At 41.7% G+C, this 26,915-nt stretch overlaps 1 protein-coding gene across 4 annotated transcripts in view; it reads right to left on the bottom strand.

Moving 5' to 3' along the window:
• Window positions 1-19,096, bottom strand: part of XYLT1 (xylosyltransferase 1) — a 204,800-nt gene extending 185,704 nt beyond the window's left edge. For 3 of the 4 annotated variants that reach the window (XM_063343929.1, XM_063343930.1, XM_063343931.1), the window contains exon 1: window positions 18,774-19,096. In XM_063343929.1, coding sequence (XP_063199999.1) covers window positions 18,774-19,001 — 228 coding nt within the window. In that variant the 5' untranslated portion in view covers window positions 19,002-19,096. Of the gene's footprint in view, window positions 1-17,745; window positions 17,776-18,773 lie in introns of those variants that run through there. The other variant, XM_063343932.1, reaches the window with a different exon arrangement.
• Between the last annotated feature and the right edge of the window lie 7,819 nt (window positions 19,097-26,915).

Below are 26,915 nucleotides of genomic sequence, written 5' to 3'. Positions count from 1 at the left end.
TGAGCCTAGCTAATAGAAACATTAGCACCAGGTAAAGCTCCTGCACAGTGATGTTGGTGAATCACACATAGATGTATACAAGGACAGTATTTCACCTAAAGCCTTGACTCCACTACCTCTGTCTCCTCTTTAACCTTCCAACACACCAAGTGCACAGACACATCCCACTAAGGCAAGCATGGCAGAGCCCACAGAACATTACCCTGTGATACCTGTACTAACTTCTAGTTACCCTAGAGCCTCTAGTCTTCATTTAAGAGACTTCAACATCAGAAAATTCACCATCTTCCTAAGAAATTGCTTCCACATTTAAATACCTTTATCATTAAAAACACATATGTTTGGAACTTACCCATTATACCATACTACATTAGGTCACTCTTGTAGGGCACAAGCCGCAGGGCTCTTTGAGAAGATACACACTTACCCAAAGCTGAAATCTGTTTTACAATACTGTTTACAAAACACAATAAATGTGCTATACCCTGTTTCCATTGGCTCTTTTAACATCCATATGAATAACTAACAGCCTTTTCCTATCACTAGTATTGAAAAGCAACACAGAAAGATGCTTCTCATAAAGCAGCTGGTATCATAGAGAACATACGCATGAAAGCGGCAACTTCTGGGGTGGGGAAGAAAAAAAGTAAGTGCATGTTCTATCCCGCTTCTTCAGAGAGTTCACTTTGGACTTTTCACAGCCTCAGAAGCATGCTCACCCCTTCTTAGCTGGCCTTTGAATTGAGTAAAACAACATGAACTCAGCAGTTATTTCCTAAAAAACACTACTTAGGAACCCAAAGCCTTCAGCGATAGCCACGACAATACATTTTCCTCCAGCCACCACTATTATCAAACCTAATTTTTCTATCTGACTGAAAAGGATGTGCCCCTCATTATTCACATTTACACTTCTGCTTCCAGTGACTTCAGAGCAGACTTTTCTACTTCAGGATAAAAATTCACCTTGGAGTGGAAAGCCATGACAAATTCCTTTGCACTATTTGCTCTGCTTTTACCCCATAACTTGGTTTGATGAGGATCTTCGAATAGGTTTGGCACAGGATTTGCACTGACTTTCTGCACAGAAATAAGCATCAGCCATGACACAAAAACGCCATCAATGCAAAATGGGATGTAAATGAGGAGTCAGACATTACAAATCAGCCAAAGTAAGCACAGGCTCCATTACAGATGCAGCTAGCAAAATAACCTCATGTTAACGCAACATAAGCCATGAAGTGTCTACTAGTTTATGTTGGTTCCTATCACGTCTGATCCTTCCAGCTGTCACCCAAAGAGGAAACTACAGTAACACATTAGATGGAGAAAGAAAAATTACTTTTTTTAAACTTAGATTTAGAGTAAAAACCACACAGTTCCTCTCATGGATAACACAAATTATTGTAAATACCAGTTTAAAATTACTCTTGAAGAACATGCTTAAAAACAGCAACTTGTTTGAAGATAAACACTTCTTTTAATTGTTCTTCGCTTTATTTATGTAAAGGATAAATGGTAACAAATACTGATATTTTAGAACAAGTCATATACTCAGGACTTGGATCAATAGCCCAGCATAACTAATTCTCACCTGCTTCCTGTGTGGTAGCTTTCAACCACGGTAAAAGCATCTATCAGTTGAACTGCAGCTTTGGGAGCAGATCAAGCAAACCCACAGAACAGCACCCTACATGTGCAATCAATGTGCCCATGTGGAGACTTAATATCACATAAACTACCAAGGTTTAAACTCACACCTTCACTTATTTTGTCATCACTTTTTCATGTTGATAAGTCCTTATTTATATTATTCAATATCTAAAAGGACTGTGGGTTCATATCAAACGTCAAGCATTTGCCAAGGTCTCTGGCTGCACAAATAAAAGCTACATGCCAGAAATGTACTTTCAGAGGCAATATGCTAGGTACCAGCTACAAAGACACTCAACAGAGTATGCAAGTGCACAATGTGAATTTCTACAACCATTTGCTTTTGCTATTGATCAAAGTTGGTCTCTGCAAAAAGGGAACAAAACTGTGTTACTCAAATGCTTAGAAATAAGAAATGTGCTTTGTTCAGAAAAGGGATGGAGGAACAGAAGTAGACATGCACATCAATGAGAATAAAAAAATGAAAGGGAGCGCAGGAAAATCTGATCTTTAGAAAGAAAAAAGATGCCAGCAGAGAAGGACCACAGACATGGACATGAAACCAAGTTTCCATGGCACACTGAGGGAGAATCCAAACAGAAAGTTCATCTCTGTGCCAGGGATGAGTTGTCCTGCAGGTGAATCAGACGTATTGTGTGGGACGAGAGTGGCTGAAGTTCAAGCCACCAGCATTTCTGATACAACTCCAGCAAAGCACTGGACAGCCTCGTACAATCAGTCACATATGTGAGCCCTGGGGAGCAGCCATGCCACAGTGCAGCAATTGAACACACAGATGAATGTTTCCATGTGTTTCTGCCTTGGGCTAACAGAAACAGCAGCAACAGCAAGCTCAGCCTGATGTGGGAATAAAGGAGTAAATTTTCAACTAAACAGGAGTTGGGGATAAGAACAACAGTTACCAAGAAGAGTCAGGAGTTAATAGAGTAGTAACAGAAATCAGAAGCTCTGAGATATCATCCCACACAGATTGTTTCTAACAATTCATGAGATAGGAAGGAAGATAACTTTAGTCACCTACAGCAACTGATACCTCTAAAATCCCTGAAATACATAGTCTGAAATAATTATTAAAACATAAATCCTCACACACGCACGCCAAGCAAGTAGTCTTCCCTTTTTATAATTATTTTTTAAACACAATAGCAGATCTTGTAGTGACAAGCAGGGTGTAAGTGGTCAGATTTCTCAAGCTTGCCTTAAAGCCTTAACACCCACCTGCTCTATGATACAAACTGTGACCTCATCTTTAGGTGAACTGTGAAAGCTAAGATCAGGGCATCTTGGAAGCACCCTCTGCTCCCAGGGCACATTCAACACTGTGGCTCAGGTCCATTGAAGAACTGGGCATTATTTCTGGCTTCACCTTCCCACCTACATTGTCAAACACTGTTCTGTAAACCTAAATATCTTAGTCTTACAACAAATTGCCTAAACAAGGAAAATAATTGGAAAAAGGGTAGGCAGGGAGGCAGCCTCATCAGTGTAGTAGCAAAGAGATGCTGTTACTAAATACAGACTGCAACCAATTCATAGTTACTTCTCTTCTGTTGCTTGAAGAAATTTTCTTACAAAATTGTTAAAATTGGCATAATCAGAGTTTAGCCAGAATTAAAACACCTGTAAAGGGTTTCTGTACAGTGCTGGTTTTGACTCTGTTTTCACCGAAGTATAAGCCAAATATCTGCTCCCCAGAACCGTGGGCAAATGCACGTTCACACAGTTCAGTCTGGTCCTCCAGGAACTGGGCACAACCAGCAGCACACGACAGTGTCAGAATAGCTGTCTGGCTAATTTAACACCTTTAGGTAATTCATTAAATGGTTAATAAACTACTAACACAAAAAGTATTACTCAGCAAGCCCATTCAACTTTGCAGGAAGTTTTCTTGAGTAAGGCTGAATTGTCTGGTCAACAGATTTCTGCACACAGAAGTTTAAGTTGCAGCTGAGTAATGTCTTTAGTTGTGTAGTCTTATGAACTGTATCACCACCGAGGAAACATCTGTGTTCATTTTGTTTATTCAGCTAGCCTTAGAGCATTAGGGATAATAGAAAAGCTTCTTCTCAAGGACTTAGTGCTCACAACGCAGCAGCAGGAATGGCCTAAGGTTCTGGGGTTTGTTTTTTTTCTTTTCCCCCTTCATACCCACACAAAAGGACTACTCAAGGAGACTCGTAATCCTACCAGAAATATTAGGTTTGCAATACATTAGGTATGTTCAGAAGATACTCATATTTATGTTGATATGTGCAAACCAAAGGACTTCATAAATATCAGTGTTGAATCCTCAAAAATAAAATGCACAAGACTGAAGCAGCACAAGCTTCCATTAATTGCAAGTGAACACCAGGCTGTGGGAAACGTCGCCTTCCACTGACTACCTCCAGGCTGAGCACAGGTTTTAGGCCACAGATGTGTGCCACTCAAGGAAAAATTATCCTCATTACAGATATAGCAGAAAGAAGATAAAACATGTTGCCTTCCACCAACCGCTCTGAAACAGAAACAGCTGTTGCAGGATGAGCCAGGCGCAACCCCAGCCCACAGCAGTAGTAACAAAATCTAACTGGCAAGCGGTTACGATCACCGTTCAGATCTGGACCATCCATCCCACCAAACCAGAGCCTATCAGACAGCTGAAGCAGGAGGGTCTCTTCTCTTGTGGCAGGAAAGATGCTAGCACAACCCACCTGCGTAGGTTAAAGGCTGGCAACTGTTTTATCAACAATCATTTTTATTTTTGGCTAAAACAAATTCAAGACTCTGAAACTGAAACAAAGAGAAGAAAACTTGACTGCTTCTGGGAGACCTGTGTGGGGTTACGGTGGGCACGTGTCTAACACACAAAAATTGTATAAGATGTTTTTTGCACTGGTATTGGAATAAGAATTTGTCACAGCAAAAAATCTATGCACTCTCCTTAGTCACAGTAATCACCAACAGGTATTTTGGCAAAAAAACATCTTAGGCTTTTTTTCAAATACACTTTCCCTTCTCTATTTTCCAGTGAATCACTTGTCAGGTTATAAATGCCCTTTAAACCCTCAAACTCCTTTGGTTGACTGGTCTATCCAGGATAGTTGCCTTCCCCTAAAGGAAACAGACAAGGAAGTTTGGCAAGCGTTGCCTCTTAGTACAGCTTCAATATGTGTTTGTAGTCTGCCAGGAAGTGGTACACGCAAACCAGGTTCAGTATCCAGTGACTTAGTCCTTCCGTTTCACTAACAGGAAGCAGAGACAGCCAGCCCTATATTTTTCTCCTCCACAAGAAGGCCACACAGGCAGCATCTTGTAAAGCTGGGAGTTCAATCTACATCCAGTTGCTGCCACACAGCCTTAGACACAGCACCTTTCTTCTAGACTCTAAGGTTTTGTTTTATTTTTCATCAAAGTTAGACCCATAGGACCATAGAATCATTTAGGTTGGAAAAGACCCTTAAGATCATCAAGTCCAACTGTTAAAAACACCGTTAAACAACTGTTAAAGGCTGACACGCTGTACAAACTGAGCAGAATACAACACAATTCTTCAACATAAATGTTTGCAGTTTAACTAAGGCAACCCCAGGCGGACCACCACCATGTACAAGTAATCTGGATATCTCCTTAAATAGGGATCAATACATTTAAATTAAATTTTAACTTAGGTAATCCACTTGAATACAAAGCAGGCATTTTAAGCTGATTCAAAAACCGCACCCATTCATTTCAAAGCTGCCCCAAAGTAGTCCACCAGTAAACACTTACTGAATTGTATGACCTCTTAAAAGCTGACTGAGAGTAGCAGAGGAAAAGCATAATGCGACATAGATGGATTTAACACACCTTCCATCAACGTAGTGTTTCCATGCATCAAGCATAATGCAAAACTCAGAGCGCAGCCTCCTGCGTGAGCATCTTTAGTAATTCAGCATGGGATGAAATCACTAACATTGCACAACCTGGAAAAAGACCCAACAAGGCCAGCAGAATATTAAGGGCATTTAAAAAAAAATCCTGAATTACAAGTTTCAGCACTCCTAAGAACACTAAAAATGGACAGTGATTGTTAAATAATTCCACCACTGCCAACAGAAACATGCAGGAACTCAAGCTGTACCTGTCCAGCCCCATCAATCTCTCCTGTCACAGGTAATCTCCATTCTGGACAGAGAACAGGAATGAAAAGTTAACAGGATGTTGTATATTATTTTGATTTTAAGTTACTGCTTAACAGAAATAATCATATCAGATTTATATCAGTTTTAAGTTTTACAGAGCCAATATTTATGAGAGCCACTTAAGGAAGTGTTGCTATCAAACACTTCCTTTTCTTTTTTTTTAATATCATGGAATACTTTAGGACAACAGAGCAACATTTATTTTAAGATTCTTTTCAGTTTAACAACTTAACTGAAAATGTAAAAGCTATATAAAAAACGCCTAACACAATCATATTCATAATTGCCTCATTTTACATCCGAGTGCACTCCAGCTCCTAGTGAAGACAGCCAGTGCCTCTGAAGAACTACAGGTTATTCTCAGTGTACTATATTATTCGAGCTCTTGCACACCTATGTCTTCATCCTATAGCAAACATGAGTACACTGAAAAAAGTGAAATTTAGTTGGAAAAGGCGCCTCAAAATTAGTCCTGCAATATAGACAACAGACAGACAATAATCTCTCGCACATCATGCTTACACAGGATAATGATCAAAGTCTGAACTAACACTAAACATGAAGATTTTCAAAACTGACTGGCTACTAAAAGAGCACAAACTTGATAAAGCGTTGATTTGCCAAGTCCTAGGTTCATTTAAAGTAGATACTGCAAAGCAAAATACTTCAAAGCAACAGTCAGTCTGGAAAATCCTGGCCAAATCACCCAAATGGGCAACTCTTGCTTATATTACCTGACACAGAGACTCACAAGTACTTGACCACTATGGAATACAGGTATGCATGCGTGCCTCTGTTCACACAAGAATTGCCAAATCTAGACCCAAATACATTTTATCCCAGTAAACAGGGAGGGGGTACCCAAAAACAATCACCATCTCTCTACTAAAGAGACAATTCAAACTCCTATAGCACCTCCGCATCACTATGAAACTACCATCCTAACCATAGCAACAGATTTAAACATTGGAGGATACATTTTGCTGCCTGCAGGCAGCATAAAAACCACAAGTGCTGCAGAAATGTTTATTTTAATCAAACAGGAAACAGTCTTTCAAACTGGACAACTACAAGTTAGGAAGAAAACAGCTCACCAATGACAGCAAACAAGGAAAACAAAACCTCACCAATTTATTCAAATGAGAAACTGTTCCATAACACAGTTACTATTTACCAAGAGTCTAGTAGAGACCTGAAGTACTTTCCAATTACATTAATACACCTCCTAAGCAACTGGTCTACCAACAGAGTCCCAGCTGAGCTACTGAAGTCAACACCTTAATTCCCAGTGACTTCAAACTAGAGCTTGAACCAGCCTCTGCAACCACTGAGAAAAACTTCCAGAAATGCGAGTGAATTGTTCAAGGAGGAGGAACGACGACTATGTTAACACTAATAACAAAATGCAAACATTTACTAACAAGCAAAACAAATAGCACCTTTCTCATTGACTACCAAGTGCTTCAAACCACTAAAGAGGTTTGTTTAGGTGGCAGACTTCAGATCAAAACCTGGCTAGGTCTGGTAACTAAACTGGAAACAGAACCCAGAAGTTGAATCCAGGACAGTATGAAATTCAAGGGCTTCCTTTCACTTATCCCTTCCAAGTGACACACACTCCACAAACAGAAAGCATCAAGACCATAGTATATGACTGTTGAACACCCATTACAAAATTATAGTGACACTTCAAAAGCAGCCAAATGCTCCATCAGTTGTTGATATATCCACATTGTCCAAATACAGAGTCCTACAAGGATCATTTGACCTGTGGGACCCTTATTTTCCTCTGCAATTACATTCATTCATGAGTTCTTGATATGATAATTACTCCAACTTTACATCAGTGCAACTAGAAAGTGAAAATCCCCTGAAGGATTTAAACTACTGAATGACATATCCTATTGATGACATTCTGATAGCATGAGATCGTTGTTCAGTTTGACAGACTGGTGATGGTACTAAAATGGACAAAAACCAAACCACCTTAAATAACTGCATCAAACTTGTCAGAAGTCCAGTAAAGCACTTTTTGCTTATATGTTTGGCAGTATAAAGACAAACAGACTCTGTTATCTAACTTTCACATAAAATACCTTTGGGTCAAATTTTACTGTGTGAAATATGTGCATAAACCTGCGGATCCCATAACAACTGCAGAACCAAAGTCCCAGGCTAGGTGAACCTACCCAAAACATTAAATAAGCCTTGCTCTTTCTCTGTGTCAGCTACCTCTCAAAATGAGCACTCGGTATAAGATTCATTTCTGGAAAATTCCTCTGCTCTGAAAGCGTGATAAATGCATTTAGATTTATCCAGTTTTTAAACTGGTTGTGCTCCCAGAGGTCCTGCAGAGCTCTACTGATGACCTCTGACTTTCTGTTCTTCCCTATACAGAAACTTGTCCTGCAATTTAAAACCTGAACTCTCCTCCTTCCCATTTCATGAGGCATTTCGCTGAAGCTCTAAGCAACAGGAGCAAGCATCCCAAAATTCGCACTCCAGATGCCTACTGCAGCTTCACACAAGGGGGCAGGCAACGGCCAGGGCTGTTTGCTTTTCTTAGATATCCAGGGGTGAGAAAAATCAACTTCAAAAGAAACCAAACAGAAGAATACCATATTTTATAACTGAGGCTTGCGGATGAGGAAGGGAAATCGCTGTTTACACTATCTGGAAAATGAGCAGATTTGAGACCATCTTTTTCTAATAAATCGTCATTAATCACTTGCAGTCACTAGCACAGGAGGTCATGCAGTGTCAGTCTGGCTACTGTAAATGTTTAATATTGAATTAGATTAGAAAGGCTCAGGAAAGTGTAATGGTAGCTAGAGTGCTACCTGCTAACGGAAACTTTCCTTCGGTTTCAATATTAACAGGGCCTAACCTGGTCTTTTGGGAACAAGATGACATAATCTTGCTATGAAGTCGCAGACACAGCAAACATCACAGTGGTAACTACAGAAAGCCAGACAGCCATGAGCTTATTACACCATTTTATCATTGTACTGCCATAAAATACTATCTCCTATTTTAATCATATCTCCATTATTAGAAACATGAACACAGGGATGATGACCAGCCTGTAAGCCAGACTGCGCAGGAATCTCCAGCTCCCTCCTATGGGGAGCTGCGCAACACACGGGCCCTGCCATGTACTGGCACATGACAAGCCAGAAATACAGACACAAACGTCCTCATCTGTGTGCGCAGAGCTAAAAGAGCAGGATTCAGATGGTTTTACGAGAACATTTCATAATCCTCCTCCCGCCGCCCCCTACTCAGTTAGCAGCTCAGTCAGAGCCAACTACAGTTATAATTATCACCATAATTATTATTTTAATAAGAACCAACGACTTATCAAAATATTGCGCTGAAGACTTGCACATCTTTTCTTGTGAGACTGCCAAAAAGCTAGTTCATTGCTGAGGTACCGCTCCATGTACAGTGCTAGCAGACAGCACCTCCAAGTTTCTATTTATGCAACTGAGTGACTAAACCCAGTTCAAGTGAATGCCAAAATGTAAGCAATTTGAGGCACAGTAGCTGTGCAAAGTATTATTATTCTCCTGGTGTATACACTCTAACAGCTTTGTTTACTACACTTACTCCTCTTCTGCTTGTTTGCTTGGGTTTTACATACTGTAGGCCAAGTTGCTGAACTTGGATGCCTTAAGGTAGCCATCTGAACCCATATTTACATATTTAAACATCTGTGTCAGGCATTCATAAAACATTTTAAGTGCATAAGCAAGCCTGTAGGCATCTAAGTCAATATAATTAGGTGCCTAGATTTATCTCCAGCTACCCAAATGTGGGCCTCTGCAGGCAACAAGTTGCTATTTTTTGTAGACGTATTTTTTTTTACCAGGTAATATTAGCTTGGTAAGAGATTATTTGTTCTTCACATGCTTGTTCAAGATGACCCCAGTCCAGGTCTCTGGTAACACTCCATTTCTACAGAGAAGTCCAACTTAAATTTTCATAATCAGCAAATGGCCTTTTAGCTAGTTACAGCTCCAGGTACGCAGCCAGATTGACGGAAAAGTTCCTCAGTTAAAAAGATAACTAATGATCCTGGCAGCTGTGAGGCTCTTCATCAAGGGTGGCCAGCTGTCATCCTGGTAAGTTTACAGATAGAACACATGAAACAAGGACACTACATGCCTCTATGACAAGCAGTTGCACATTTCTGAAGAGCCAAAAATTTGCCATGGAAACGTCATTTTTCAGGTTTGTCTGTTCATCTCCCAAGTAAGGGTCAACGGACTGGATATAATTTCAGGGAACACGATTCACTTCAGTCAATACAGCCACGACCTCCATTGCTTTTTCTTTCAAAGATGTTTCAACTGAACCACGTGTGCGCCTGAATCAGAGTACAATTATAAAGAACAAAGCTAACTACAAACACGCTGAGTTTTTAAGAACAAAACTAAAGGCCTCTCAGAAATTCAGAGAGCATGAAATCCAAAACTCACCATTAAGAAAAGTCAGCAAATAGCATCAACTCTAAGAAAAATACTCAGACTCCACCAACATAACTGAACCAAAAGTACATCTGAAGGGCAAGCAAAGGCTGCAGTATGAAGTAAAAATGAGTGTCCATGACTCATTCAACCAAATCCAAGTTAAACTAAAGTTTGCAGTGTCACTCAGCTTTGTAGAATTGGTTTAAATAAGCATCCCACTTACTCTCTAATAATATAGCAGAATAGCAATAGAGCAGTAGCTTGAAAACAAAACATATGTGGGAAGTATTCAACATCTGACCTCAGAGTCAGCCACATACTAGTGTGAAATCATTTTTAGCTAACTTTTTTACTAAACTGATATTCATTTCTTGTGAAGTTTAATTTAATTTCAAAAAAAAAAAAAAAGAAGCCATTTATAGACATGTTATAAATAGTTCATCCCTTGGAGGAATCCTCTAATCATCTCTAAAAATAAGAAGTCACATAATTTAGGTGTCCTGCATTGACCCTTTTGGTACTTCACATAAAAGGATCACCTCTCCAAGGTTACACCGTATATAAGTTTAGGCAACATTACATGTTGCTCAATGTTTATATCCACATGATTAGAAAGCCTGGTCTCTTCACTTTTAGCTCATACTCAAACTCAGCAAAGCATTCAGTCCTGTTTCTGTAAAGCCTGGGAATAACTCCATAGGAGGCACAGGTCCACAGGGCATTGAGACCATTTTCTGCTTCCAAGTGAAGCCTGGAAATTTCCTTTATCTGCCTGAAAACAGCTGGGCAGCCAGTTTATAATACTAGTCTCTTGCTGATTTCTTTCTTGATCCATCCACGCTAATCAATCCTTTGACTCATCCTACCCTTAGGCTGTATAATGCCAATCACAGAGAAATTCTGATTGGTGAGTGGAAATCACTGAAGAAGAGTTTGTGGGAGTCCTGTGCTGAACGGCTCCCTGATGGTAATACTGCAAAAGTTACACTCATGACTCTTGTTAAATGCTAGCAGCTATACTTGCTATTCAGCCTGTAAGCTCTTCAAGGCAGGGACCTTTCCTCACATGTGTCTGTAAAGCTTCTAGTGCCCAGATGGTGCCATACAAATGAATAATAATTATATTTCCATGTAGACCATTATTGTGCATAATGTAAATTACTTTCACTGATCCGAGAGGAAATCATTTTCTCATTTTGAAATGAAAAGAGAGAGTAAAAATAATGATTACTTCTTTGACGCTATTATTATAACAATAATTACATTTTTGGGTCCAGAATCCTCAGCTGGTCTGTACTGACTTTAGTGGAGCTATGCCAATGCATGGCAGCTGACAAGTGGGTCCCAGTCTTTGCTGAAGATCTCAAACTATTTCATAAGGACTGATTAGTTCAAACCCACAACACTTCCGTGAAAGATGGTAACTCAAAATTGAGCACACTTTGCTGACTGGGGAAGAGAAATGCCAGACCTGGTGTGCAAAGGAATGAATTCCACAATGCAGGTATCTGAGCATCACTCCCACAGCCTCCCTCTCTCACCAGGGCAGAGGAGCAGATTTTTGCAGAGATTCAGACCTCAAGCGAGCTGAATTGCCTTCCGGAGGCACTCATCTCTCTCCATGCATTAGAAGGCCTTAGAGTGCCTGAATTTAGCACCCCAGTGTTTGTGAGATTCAGTCCAGACTTAAGTGCTCAAAAGGGACAGCAGTAATCACCAGCACGAAACGTGAAAGGGGCAAATAAAGTTGGAACCTGACAGGGCTCAGTTCCTCTGGAGGAAAAAACCCAGAACACAATTACCAGACCAAAGAGGAGTAAGTCTGGACAGCCAATAATTGAAAACCCCAAAACTACATGTCGCTTTTAGCTATGTGGCTCTAAACACTTTGCTACAGATGTCAAAAGGTTACTGTTGGGAGAAAGCAACCAGGATTCCAACTTTCCCTGCTCCAACAGAGCACACTCCTGTTCAACACATACTCTGTGGCACAGCACCAAAGGCCTACCGTTACTTAAAAAAAACGAAGAAGGACTGAGGTTCACAGGTCTAAAAATCAGACTCAAACACTTGAAAATACCACTCCTCATAAACTGCACTAATACGAGCAGTTACATATGCCTGCACTCATGCACCCTGCATGTATCCATGCAGGGATGCTCCTGCATCTGCCCAATTCAGACATGCCATTGGCCTAAATTAAAAAAAAAAAAAAAAAAAAAAAAAAAAAAAGACATTGTATCCCATTTAAAGAGTCACTGGAAAAGCTCCAGTGAAGTGCCAGAACTAATTTTAACACTGTAAAGAAAAAATCAGGAAGTATTTGATTAAAATTAATCCTTGAGGTTATATAATTTGACTGCTCCTACAAATTAAGTTCACTTCATGCTTTCATTGTACTCCTCTCCCTTCATCAAGCACTGATAAGATGCTGTATCATATACCATGGACTTTCAGTACTGAAGGGGAAAAATATTTTGAAAAATATTTCTCAATACAGCTGAGATATGTGGTAGGTAATGAGGGCCTTTTACACCAAAAAGTACCCGTTTTGCAATAGCTGACAAGTAAATGGGATTCATATGTCTCCTGTACAACAGCTGGTCTTCTCTTGCTAAAAAATGAAAACGCTTCTATTTCAAAGGGAACATCTGCAAAATCCCAACATACATTAAAGAATAAAAGAACAACACAACAAAAATACACCAGTGGCCTGAAAAAGACTTCCGATGGCACAACCAATTAACACAGATTCATTTCATATAATACCTTCCCACATCCCCACAGAAAAGATGCTTAGCGAGGTAGCTGCTGCAGGAGTCCATCAATCTAATCTGGTTCTAATACTCTTCTTAAATAATGCATACATTAGTTCTCTGTTACTGAAAAGATTTGTTTGTTTTATTAACATGTGCCTTGTTAAGTGCTAAGACTTCGTAAAAATCGTTATGCAGCTTCTAGCTGCAGATGTATTGTCTCCCCCCTTTCCCATTACAAAATGATTGGTTGTCTTCATTCTCCTTTTCAATTGTTATTAAAGGTGTACTGCAGTGTGATTAAGCCCCTGTTAACAAGCAAAACTGTACTTAATGGTCAAGTCAGTACTATGGACCCATTCTCTAAGAAATGTATCATTTTTGGCCACATAATAGCTTGATGCCGTTAATTTTATTCACAACCTAAGGTACCTTAACTAAGCTGTTTCACCGAGACCAGCAGGTGTACTAAAACAAGGGAGGACCCAGCTTCCAGAGCTTGATTCACACTGGACTGAAGTTTAACATGTAAACAATTAGCTCATATCAAACTCCCTTACACCTTTCAGATATGGACTTTTTCCTGAAAACATTTCTTCTGTTCAGAGCTGAAATTAATGAGGCCACATGTCTACATCAACAAGCCACTTACGGGAAGAGATGTTTAAATAGGTATCATCTGGTTGTGTCATAATATATGGAACCCATGCATGCACCAATTTAAGCAAAAAGGATAAATCAGGAGTGAAATAATTCTTTTTTTTCCTGCAGTCTCTCTTGTTTTCTGAAGCTTAACAAATTATTTTATGTTTAAGTGCAACTTTGTAGAGTAAACTCCCAGCAACTACAGAGAGTCTCCCAGTGGAAGCCCAGTTCCTTAGCCAAGGCAGGAGCTCACTCCTTCGACGCCCACCTTGCTACCGCCCCAGTACAAAGCTATGCTTTAATCCATGGGCTATACTAAAACCTGTGCACTGTGCAGAAACTCATTTGTTAAGTACCTCCCACATGGAAAACGCACTGATGCTTGGCAGAGGGTAGGTCCAGGCTGCGTGTTTGTTTCTGGCAAAAGAGCGCTGGGAATCCACCTGCAGAATCTAAACATTATAGGAGCAGATACTCTTCAAAAGAAAATTCTCTTGTTTCCAAACCTGAAAAAACACCAAGCTTCTGCTTGATACGCAAGGTGAACTCTGCACCATTCTTACTTTGGGGAAGCATTTGGAAAAGGTGGGAGAAAATATTTGATGGATGGATTCCAGAGAAAGTGGAGTAAAGTTTCATGGGTTTTCTTTCCTGTATGACTCCCCTAGTTTTCTACAGCATTATGGAGTTGCTGCTACTTTGTATTCAGTTACAACAACTGATCACAGTTTTCATAGCTGTTAGTGTTGAGTAGAGTAGCAGACAGATGCCTTTCCTAGTTTCAGCAACCAAGAGGTATTACAGAGTTTGGGCACACATTATAATAACTTCTGGCTTCTTGCATATTTAACTTGGGGGAGCTCAGCATGCATCACATAAGTGAGCCAGGAGGAACAAGCAAGAAAAAATATAACCTGCTTGAGCAGATTCAGCTGACCAGCCTGTGGAGTAGCAGACCCAGCCTCACTCTCCACATTCCCAGGAGAAGAAATACCACATTCCCCACTAAAGAAATGAAAATAAGGAGGAGAGGCACTAGTGATCCTCAGGACTGTCCTCCCTAGCTTACCTTTCACTTGGAGTTAAAACAGATAATCCTCACTGTCCCCAAACACACAACACTTTCTTTTCATTTTACAGTTCTGAACATTTTGAGCTATCGATAGTTATGTTTGGTTCCTTTGACAGCTTCATGCTGAAAGAAACACGCATCTCTCTAAAATTAATACACAAAATTTCAGACTAAAGAAATGCTTTGATCCCACACCAGCAGGCAAGAGCTATATTTCACTCAGCTGACACAGTAACAATGCACTGGCATTTTTGCTTCATGGCAAAACAGGCAGTAATGAAAACCCAACAGTGCCACGGGGCACAAAGGAGCATTACGTACCCACAGCCATTGCATCCAATGCCTAATGCCAAGGCAGAGGCCACAGCTGGGTAACGTGAGCACATCACTGCAATGCACAACTGCCTCTCAGTGCAACACTGGGTGTGAGCTAAGACCACAGCAGATGCTCTGCTGTCACATCCCTCTCATCACCAGCAGCCCTGAAGCGGGGATTTGCATTCCTTCTTCCTCCCTTTGGGCTCCCAACACACAACAAGCCCCTTCCACCATCGGTAGCAGGCTGCATTAAAAAAGCCTGAGAGTAAGCTGCATTCTTATGGTATTTCGCAAAAAGCTGTTGCATACTTTTCAAAGATAAAGACCCTTACAGAAAATTCAACCTGTTCTCAGAAAGTAGTTTAATTCTCGCTTGCTTTCGATGCTTGAGTTTTGCTGAATTAATAAAGCTTGTGCAAAGGGTGATGAACAGCTGCAAAAATGGTACACATTACAAGCACCCACTGAAGTCATCGCTACCGATACAATTCATACTTCTTTAAAGATATCTATAACCTGGTTTAATTAAATGTGGAACAACTGCAGGAAACTGCTTATGAGTAATGAAAGCTCCAGATGTAGCTGGCCAGGGGATCTAGCACAGTAAACGTTTTCAGTTGCAAAATAGCTCAACTCAAAATTGTTTCTTCCTGCCAAGTTGGCAATTCATATTCAATTATGCATAGGTACAGTGGCATTTTTTACTACATTTTACTACAACATTTTTTACTACAGTACGATGTAATTTCATTTTTCAAATGAAATTGCTTATTACACGTTATCTGACAGCATTTAATAAAAGTCTAAATACCTCTTAAACACCTGGTTCAAAGGACTGCGTTTTTGTTTTCCCCACGGAAACAAATTACCAAATCCTCACGCTACTTATGTCCAGCTCAGTAAAGTAAAATACATACCACCATTTTAGTCTTGTACATTGGTCAGAGACAAAGAAAAAACAAGATAAATAAAGACACTGTAACTTCAGATAGCAACTTTCAGACAGAGGTTTGAGAAGCGCTATCTTCTGCAAGGTGTCCAAAATCTGGTTTGTGTAACCTTATTTAGTATAAAGGCTCTTGTAAAGGCAGCTATCAGGGCATTCGTGTGTTAAAGGCTCTCTTCGTAGCGAAAAAGAGCAATCAGGTACTACATCACAGACAAACTTCTATCAGCCTTTTGAGAAAATACTCCCCAAAGATGGATTAAACACACCACTTCATTAACAGACCAAAGACACATTAAAATTAATATTCTTTTTTGGTTAAAATCCAAGACAGAAATCTTAGAAAAATCCTTGCAGGTTCTCTCAGACACGCTTAACCCAAAGTCACTTGGATATAATGGGATTACTGTATTCACACCCATCACCTTTTCCAACTGTTGCAAAACAATCTGATATACACAAACTATGGGAAACTTGGATTAAGAAGGATAATAACTTCGCTCAGGCAATACATAAGTTATATTGCAATGTGGAAACAAAGCAACATAAAAAAAATACTCTTTCACACTGATTCTATATTTCATTAAACAGAGATTTTCCTCATGAATTGAGTCTGAAATGAAAACTGGGCCTGCCTCTGAGACAAGTAACATAGGTAGGATTCAATAAATCAACATTTGCATGTCAGGAGTGCCTGGGAACTTCACCTACCAATTTAAGCAAGCTGTCAGTTTGTTAAGGCAGATATCCACACAAATCCAATTTCCCTATCACTTTTCCACCAAGCACACATTTTAATCAATAGATGGATGTTTAAGTGTGGGGTTTTGTATTCTGACAAAGTAATTTTAGGGATGGCGGCCACTTCCCAGTGTATAGGTTAAGTAAAGCCACAAGTACTATAGTCATCTTGAAGAAGTATTGCCAAATCACATCTTGACAAAGCAAACTGTCACTTGTCTTAAGCATTGTGGGGTTTTTTAATACCAATGTCAGACATTGCGGGACAGCCCAGTGTGATCCATAATAGTTATTTAGATAACGAGAGGGAAATAGGTACACTCAGCATGTGTTTTGAAACATGTTTTCTACTCGGAACCGCAGTGCTCCATCTTTAGGTCTTTGATCAAATCTGTATGCACAAAGGCGTCATTCATTACTGCCAGCATCAAAATAATCATATTCTACGTCTGTGTGTCACCAGCAGGGAAACTATCAGCTCTCAGCCCCAAACTCAGCGTTTGTTCCAATGCACCAGGCGCAAACTAGACGCTGTGCCAGGACATTTGTAGGACAACTGCTAACAGTACTTGTTCTGACACTGCCCCAGAGCCCACAGAAGAGGATTATTTCCTAGAAAGCCTGGAGGGCTGGGGAGCGGGGCTGTAGCCACAGCCTGCACCCTCCCAACCCTCCCCCTGCCAGTACCTGCCCAGGTACCGGCACACCCCTGCCTTCGATAACCTACACTGGAGAGGCCAAGAACGAAAAAAAGCTGGAGAAGAATTAAAGACAAGACAGGTAGGAAAAGAGACAAAGGGCAAAGTACCGGAGCCTGAATAGTTACATTTATGAACACAACAAGTACTAAGACAAGATAATGTGTAGAAACAAAAACTGCACTCAGTAAGCAAAAATTTTAATTTTCACATCTAGAAAGCACAGCAGGATCTGCACACACTGGATAGGTATGTACTACCTTTCAGAAAAGGTGTCCCAGATGTTAGCGTCAGGGCACTCATATGCTTAGGGCACAGTTCTCTGCAACCTTTCTGTGGCCAAAACACCAAAAAGTCAAAGCTCTTGCTTTCTCTCTCAAGAAATAAACAGTAACAGAGAAACAGACATAAATATACATGCATACTTTAACAGGCAACACTTATTTAACATAAGCATACTGCTAAAAGAATTAAATGAAAACCAAAGGAAGCTTCTCTTGAGCTGAAAAATACTACATACCAGTGGTACATGCCAACACGGATTTCAGAGGTTTAGATTAATTGATCGAGAACATTGATAATTTGCCTTTTCACGTGCCTATTAGAAAATTCAGAAATGCAACTGACAATAGGGCAAGCTTTGTAACTCCTTGCGGTTCCAGGCCTGAGTCAGTTAAATGAAAACTTGTGAGTTTGCAAAAGAAAACGATAAGAGATAGAGCGCGAGGGCACAGTTTCAGTATCCTTGAGTTTTCAGCGGTAAATAAAATGATTGAATTAGATTTCATTGCCTGTCACCTACCGGGCTCGATAGAGCTGTGCAATACAGAATAGCGCCTGTGCTGTTTTCAGGTGGAAAAAACAAAGTGGCAGTAAAATAAACCCTTAGGAACAGGGTATCGGGCAGGCGATATCTCCAGCTAAGTTCGGGATACTGGGATGCCCGCTGCGGAGGCGAGCGGCGCCGAAGTGGCACTGGCCAGAGGAGCGGATCCGGCTGATGCATCTCCCGGCGCTGCGCTGCGCCGCGGCCCCGGGGCGCTCCCCCGCACGGCCCCTCCGCCGCTGGCCCTGCCGGGGGCACCGGGAGCCCACGCGGCGGGACCGGACCCGCACCGCGGCACCACCTGCGCCCAGGCCGGGTGGGGGCACACCAGCGCCGGGCCACCGCGCCTCGCTCGCCCCAACTTCCCCGCGCCTCGCGGGCAGCCCTCCCTCGGCGGAGAAACGCCGTGAGGCGTGGGCGCAGCCGCTCCCCCTCCCGCCGCCGCCCCCCGCCCGCGCCTACCATCGCCTTGCCGTGCGGGGCGGCGGGTCCCCGGCGCTGCGGGTGCGCCCGCTGGTCCCCGCCGCGGTCTCGCTTCTCGCGGCCGCCGCCGCCGCGCTGCTCCTCGCCGGCGTCGAGGGAGCTGAAATTCCAGACGAGGAGGGTCTGCAGGAGCAGCACGGTGAGCGCCGCCACCAGCGCCGAGCGGGAGTGCCGTGCCAGCCGCCGGGCGCACGGAGCGGCCACCATCTTCGCTGCTGCCGCCGCCGCGCTCCCGAGAGCCGCCGCATCCGCCGCGGCACGGAGTTTTCAGCCGGGCAGAGCCAGACGTCAGCAGGAGGAGGGCGGAGGTGGGGAAGGAGAGAGGGAGGGAAGAAAGGAGGGAGGGCGGAGGAGGTGTGCGCGGGGATGGGGAAGCCGGCGGGGAGCCCTGGCTGCGCGGCAACCCACGGCCGGGCCAGCCCCGGGGCGAGGGGTGGGGTTGGTGGAGGAAGAGGAAGGAGGAGGAGCGGGAGCGGGGGGCTGCCACCGCCGGGGCGGGCGGGCGGACGAGCCCGGGCTCTGCGTGAGGGGAAGGGGCCGGGCCGGGGCGGCTCCGTTCCTCACGGCGGGCGGCGGCGGCGGGGCGGGCGGCGACTGCCATCTTCTGAGGGAAAGCTGCCGCGCGCCGGCGGGCGGCAACCGGGCGGGAGGCGACGGGCGCGAGGCGCACCTCAGGTGCCGCCTCGCGCCCGTCGCCTCCCGCCCGGTTGCCGCCTTTGCCCGCGCCCGACCGAGCGACGATTCCCCTGTGGAGGAGAATCCTCCCTTTTACTATCGTTAATTATTTATTTTGTTAAACCGACTTGGAGCCCGTTCGTAGCGGCCGTTTCAGACAGGGGGCTTTTTCAGGGGCTGGTCGCATCAAAAATGGCCGCAGCGGAGAGGGGAGGAAAAAAAAAAAAAAAAAAAAAAGAGGCGCGCGGCCCACGCTCTCTTAATGAAAGATAATTTTGTCGATGAATCGACGAACTTTCCACAGTTTATCAACAACATGTTAATGTGCCTGCCATGTAGCTATTGAGTGGTATTTTCTTCTGAAATTTACTCCAGTTCTGCTCAAAGTAGACCCCAGTGCGACGTTGGGTCTGTGGAGCCTTCAGCCGATGGCCGAGTGGCAGCCATTAGCTACCATGCCCCTGCCATGTAGCTATTGACTGGTCTTTACTTTTGAAATTTACTCTATTTCTGCTCAAAGTAGACGCGAGTGCGACGTTGGGTCTGTGGGGCCTTTGGTCTGTGTGGGCCCTGCCAATGGCTGAGTGGTGTGACTGCAGTGAGGTGCACCTTTAAAGACACTGTTGTTTCCCCCCATCTGATGAACAGCCATCCCCACGTATGACTGCCACAGATGAGTGCAAACTGTTTCGCGGGAAAAAATGGTCCAAATCCTCCAAGACTGATGTTTTGTGTTTAAAACAAAAGGGTTGCTGGCAGCGTTTGGCCTCAGCAGAGCGAGAACAAGAGCGAGGTACACCACCTCCACAGCCCTGCGAGGTTTGCAAGTACCAGGCATAGGCGCAAGGTGACTGTAATTAAATGCCCGGTGTCTAAAAAAGCGTACGTAATGGATGGCTTCAGTTGCCTTTTTCTCCCACACTGGTATTGGCTTTCTAATCTGAAAGATCTCATTATCTGATGATAGTAGTGAAGTAGGGAGTTTTTTTAATCTGCCTGCAAAAAGTGCCTCTTTCTGTAAGCCTAATTCCACTTTACAAACCAAATCCAAAGGTGAAAAATAATATCTTCTGATAAGGACAGCTGCTTTTTCTAAATGACAAGCAAGTAGGATTTGCACACACCAGCAGGATTTTGTTTGCGTTGGAAGTGCTTTAGATTCTGATCTGAAGAATAATGAAACAAGCAGTAAGATTCAGAGGCATCCTTTATTAAGAGAGTATTCCTCATGATCCAGTGAGGCTACAAATAAAATTTCACAGGATGTTATCTTTTGTTGCAGTGTTACAGAAGCAGATGAAGTACACGGCAGGTTAGCAATAAGGAGCATTGTGCAAGTATTTAGCTTTGCAGAGGTGTGCATGATTGGACAAATAGGCTTTCTAATATTAAAATGAATCTTTAGTAATAATCTCATGATCTGATGGAAGAATCAGGTTTAGGAATAAATAATCTGTTGTTCCTAACACGTGAGTTTTGAGTCTCTAGTGGGAAATTCTATCCTCAAGAAAAACAAGCAAGGTGTTGTTTCACACATGACGGTTCCTGGGCTCTTTGCTCCTGTACTGTCCTCTGATGCTGTTGGATACTCACTTCATAGCAACTCTATCCTGGTGTAAAACCATCAACTCAGTGCAGTTACTCCTCACGTATAGAGTAGTAAGATCTGAATCAGGCCCAAATACACACATGCAGTTTCAACCAGGGTCGCAGTCAGTGTATCACTGACTGCAAGGTATCAGCACAGAAAGGCTTCTTTCTGTGTAACGGCTGAGCATCGCCTAGCTGACCTTCAGTTCATGCAATGGGACAGCGTCCATTTTTGCCATCTGTGGTGGTAGCGAACTGCTCTTTATGGGCAGAGAGCCCATGATAACAAATTTTGACAGTGCCGGGCTTCCGCACCAGTTGCACATGCATCAGATTTGCTGGTCACACAGTACAGTCAAGTGAACTCTTTGAACAAAAAAATGAAAAAGATTAAAAGTGTTCTTGAATATCCGACAGAGTCTGCACAGCTCGGGAAGTTGATAGATAATTTTTATTCCAAACCATCAAATAATTGGGCATTATAAATACACTCAAGCAAATCTGGTGACAAATACCAGATAAAAGTGTCTTCCACTTGGGATTGTTTTCCTTTTCAAAAGGAAGTTGTGGTCTTAGCATGTGGTTGCCCCATGCAGCCTTCCCTTGGGCTTTTAGAGGGCAGGAGGTGCTCAAGGAACCAGAAAAACGAGACTTTGAACAGGCCGAATCACTAATAGCTCTGAAGAGCCACAGACCTCAGGGCCTGATTCTGATCCTGCGTACCTCATTGTGAAATGGGAGACACATTCAAACACATGCCCCAAAACAGCTAAAAGCCCTAAAAGCAGCATTCAAGCCAGGCAATGTTTTAGCACGGGGCAACACTGCTCTCTATAAAAGGAGCACAGGAGTAATTATGACCAAATTGTGATCCATGTTTTTTAAAATTTTTATGACCCATTGGAAAATTTCCTCCAGATTTTCGGGGGCAGTTTTTATACTGGAAAATGTCTGTGGATTTTCCTTATCTCTGTATATAATTACTGTGACTGATAAAGCAGTGAGGAACAGCAGTGCACGCTCAGTCTCATGTGTGTCCTACTGAAAGCACGTCTGGAGAGAAGATTTGTATCCAAACCACAATAATTTATAGGCCATAAAGATCTGAGTCTTCAGTGTAAAGTCACCGCTGTGTATGGGTGGGAGCCTCAGTATGAGACACTTTTGCACTGAGTGAAAAAGCGGAGGGGGGAGAGGAGCAGGCTTCCTCTCTGACAACATCCCCCTTTCCCTGTATTTATAGAAATTATGTAAAATCTGGAAAGAAGAGTACAGTACGTATGGCATTCATTTTTAAAACTGTGCTATGACCAGTGATCGCTAACTGCTCAAAACATCCTTCTTCTGTTGCTAAAGAAAATAGCCAAATAGAGGTAAGAAGGAGGATAATTTAACTAATTATTTTTTCCTGTGCTGATTCAAACTCAAAAGTAAAAAGCACAAGGCTGAGTTACTTGAGAATTTGAAGATGAAAAAAAGTCACAGACTGAAACACTGAACTGTACAAATCCTAAGAACAAACTAAGATCAGAAATTACATAAAAGTTAAAACCATAAAATGGACTTTCCTTATTCTCACGTTCATTAATAACGTCAGCTTGAGTGAGCTAAATTGCATCAGAAAATATTTAATCTGGCTACACGGAGGACATTTCAGAGAGTTACCACTTTGAAAATCCCTGATGTTGTCCGTGTAACGTGAAACAAAGTATATAAGAGAAAAAAACAGATTTGATTCTTAATAGACAAGTATTATCACGGTTGCACTTAAGTGTTAAAAAGATGGTGTTTTAAACACGGATAACTGATGTGACTTGGCTAATTTGCTCTAAAATCCTAACAGATAATTGGCTTAAACATTTTTTACCTCTGCATAGGTATGTAAATTCAGGCTCGGTGTGTTTGAGAGGAGGTGGATATCAAACTTGGCTACTTAGAATGATGTAAAAAAAGAACCATATTCCATTCCAGTAAAATTTTTACTCTGATCTACTTTGCTAGATTTACCTATCCTGTTATAAAAATACACTTCCTCCTGCTTACAGTGTAGATATAGTCTAAAATTGAATTGAATAACCAGACTTTGTACAAAGAAATAAGTGAAATTGAGAGCAATGTTAATAAGCAATATCCTTTCCTCTACTTTGAAGAGCTTACGGTCCATCTGGTGAACAAACACTACAAGCTTATCTGAACTCCAACTCACAGGCTGACTCATAGACAGTTTAGAAGCACATTCTGTAATCAGCGAAAGACTAAGTTATTTCAGAGTGAAGATTTGCATTTTTCTTGAAAAGTCGTGTCCCTATCACATAAAAATACAGATTTCAGATATATGTTATCAGGGTGAAGGGAAAAAAGGCATATCTGGGAATGAACTGATTTGTCTAAGGATAGGTATCTCAGATATATTCAATTCTAAAAGAAAAACTGTGAAGAATCCAGAACAATTAGCAAATTTGTGTATATTCCTATGGTTTTAAAAAATTGTAACACCTAAGGAATGCACCTTATGAATAGGAAAGACTGAAGGAACCGGAGTTGTTTAGCCTGGAGAAAAGGAGGCTGAGGGGAGACTTTATCGCTCTCTACAGCTACCTGGAAGGAGGTTGTAGCGAGGTGGGGGTTGGTCTTTTCACGCAAGTAACAGGTGATAGGACAAGAGGAAACAGTCTCAAGTTGTGCCAGGGGAGGTTCAGACTGGATATTAGGAAAAATTTCTTCACTGAAAGGGTTGTCAAGCATTGAAAGAGGCTGCCCAGGGAAGTGGTTGAGTCGCCATCCCTGGAGGTATTTAAAAGATGTGTAGATGTAGTGCTGAGGGACATGGTCTGGTGATGGACTTGGCAGTGCTGGGTTAATGGTTGGACTTGATGATCTTAAAGGTCTCTTCCAACCATAACGATTCTATGAAATAGGCCACAAGCATGAGCAGTGTTTTATGAGCAATCTGCAGTGGCAGTATCTTCCTGAGGTCTGGGCTTCTCCCCTGAAGTGGAAGATTCTTTTTTTTCCTTTTCCTTCTATCACTAGCAGGAACAACATACCACCCCTAACCATTTTAGTGAAGCGCTGTGCATATGGAGGACTTATACCTGTTCCTCGGGTTGCTGGCAGTCTTACTGGTCTATGCATCAAATCTGAAAGAGTAAAACAGGGCAGGGAATTACTCGTTGAGAGGCTAATAAAAATTTCACGATCTCAGACTATAGTTCAGTGTTCCCAACTCATTGCTTTTTGTTTTCAAACACTGGTGTATTGCTATACTTTAAAGCTAGGAGAAATGTATCTTGATATTTTGGAACCACAGCACTGTCATTAACTTAATGTTCTCCAATTCGGTCATTTATATACCACTCAGGTATACTGTTCCACGAATACTCACTATTCCATCACTTTTTTCATAAACAAACAAAACCCCAAGATGTACTCATTTTACATCTAGGTACTGTCCATGTGAGTTATAAAAAAGCCAGGTTCTCTCTTAGCATGCATTGGCAGAACTAAAGTCAACAGAGATGCTACCATTGTGTGAAAGAAACACCTTTAACTCTGGTGATTTTGTAAAACTTGAGATTCCAGCAAGCCCTTCTTAATCCACTCTTGTTCCATTTTGCCACTTAATAATTTGCAAATGCAAATTCTGGTGTTAACGTATATGCAAAAGTCAAATTTTTAACACCAACATTTCATTCTAGCAGTACCTACAAACTAGCAACATAAATAATCCTTATTTTTCAATTCTGGGTCAGTATAGTCAAAGACAATAAAAGCAGTTACTTTTCTATGTTCAATTTCTATAAAATATGTAATATGTATGTGGAATATATATTACTTCTTCCTTCTGAGAGGTGAATTTAGTTCGGACCTTGGCATATGCTCCACTTCAGGAAGTGAAGGAAAACAGACAAATTATTCCCTTCACCATCACATTAGAGCATTCCTTTTTCTTTATAATCTCTTAGCGTATATAACCTTTTACTACCAATGAGGGAAAGTGTCATGTATATGTACTTTATATACAGCTCTCAGTGTTGTGACAGCTTTTTCTTTCAGCCAGTGGTCGAAGATAATCACGGAAGGATTACCCATCTGTTCTTGCCATGTGGCATTCCGTCTTCGGTAAGGAGATATTGCAGTTCACAGCGTCCTGCAGTTCTTTTTTCTGATGTCCTCTCATTAACTAAAAATTGTATTATTATCCTTCTGAGTTACTAAGTTGGAAAGTCTGGAAGACTCATGAAGGTGACCTACTTTGGATTATCTAAGTTAGAACCAGACGCTGACTGTTGCAAATAGCACTTTGTTTAGATGCAGAAGGAACTGGTTTCCTTGGCTTCGACTTTCATTCTGGGTTTTCTTTTTTTTTTGTCTTCCCACTTGATGGAAAAAAACAGGTGATACCCAAAAAAGGAAAATCAAAGGGGAGGAGAAGAAAAAAAGAGACTTTTTCAAGAAGACTGACACAGGAGGTTGTGTTTATGTGAGTAGTCAGTTTTTCAAAACACCAGCAAAGAGTTTTTTAGACTAGGTTTATTACAAAAACATACCAATGCAAAGTACATGTAGAGGTTTCTTCCAGCAGTCACCTGCAACGTTTTCCATGGGTATGAACTTTTATTTGAGACATCACTATCATTTTCTGCTGAAATAATAATTAGAAAGGAAACAAGCCTTTTAAAGAAGATTCCAATACTCTCTCATTTTGCCTAACACTGAAAAATACAGTATTTTAAAGACAAATAACTTTCATTCTTGAGCTTCTGACACAAGTTCACCTGTATGAAAGCTTGCTATAAAAAATACCTAATAAAATAGCATGGCTGTTCTTCATAAACGGGGCCATTTTGTGGTAATTGATTTAATGCAACGTTTTATGTCAGGGAACATTGTTTATGATATCATGTCAAACCCACTGCTGGCAGCTTCAAGAGATCATTTGCCTGCCACTGAGGCACTCCTGTCCCTTGACCACACTGGGTAGTCCCACAAAAAACAGTGCGCTAGGTAGAGCTGGTCCTATATGTCCATGCGTGACAGTGACATTTTGCTGAACCTTTGCATAAATTCTCCAAACCCTACATCAGTTTGCCTGGGGAGGGGCGGGGGGGGGGAGTGCGAGTGTGCCGTTTACCTCCTGGGAGAGAGGAACAGAAGGGGCAGCCTGCATTTCCTGCTGCAGTCCTAGCAGCCAATTTAGTAAAGAAGCATTTCAGTTTACCTCTGAAATTGGTCTGTCAACACCACAAGCTTATCAAGGATATTATAAACCAAAGACAATTATAGAAATTTAAGCAAACAAGCTCGATAACTATCATTAATCTTGCTGCATTCAGATAGGCATTAACAAAAGGGGGTGCAAAAACCTGCTTGGCTATAATTTGCATGCTACAAGAAAAGGAAGTATTCAGACAAGATATTTGATGTGCCTTAAAAGATACACAGTTTTTGGAGGAGTGAGGTATTAGTCCACGTACGACAAAGATGACTGTGTTGTACACTATATGATTCCTCATTTTAATAGCTTTTGAATTTGTATAACTGGTAACACATTGTAAACACTTATTACTGAACATGAATCAGGGAAGATTTTGGTAAAGGTAATACTTCCTTTACGATTTTTGAGAATTACTCTCCTATTTAAGGGTTCAAGCACCGACTTTTACCTATGCCCCAGATCTTCCATCACAATGAAAAACCTCCATAATAGGACCAAAAGATGTGAGATTAATTGAAAATCTAGCAAACGTACTCCTCCAGGGAAAAAGTTCCCATCTTTGCAAAACAAGAAGGCAGGTTCTTGAGGCCCTATGCAACTGAGGAGCCAGAGGAAAACCTTCTGAACTAGCTAACTAA

This window comes from Chroicocephalus ridibundus, chromosome 8 (assembly GCF_963924245.1).
Source record: "Chroicocephalus ridibundus chromosome 8, bChrRid1.1, whole genome shotgun sequence".
Classification (NCBI taxonomy): Eukaryota; Metazoa; Chordata; class Aves; order Charadriiformes; family Laridae; genus Chroicocephalus; species Chroicocephalus ridibundus.
Note: the sequence above shows the minus strand (reverse complement) of the source record. Positions and strands in the feature narration are given on the sequence as shown.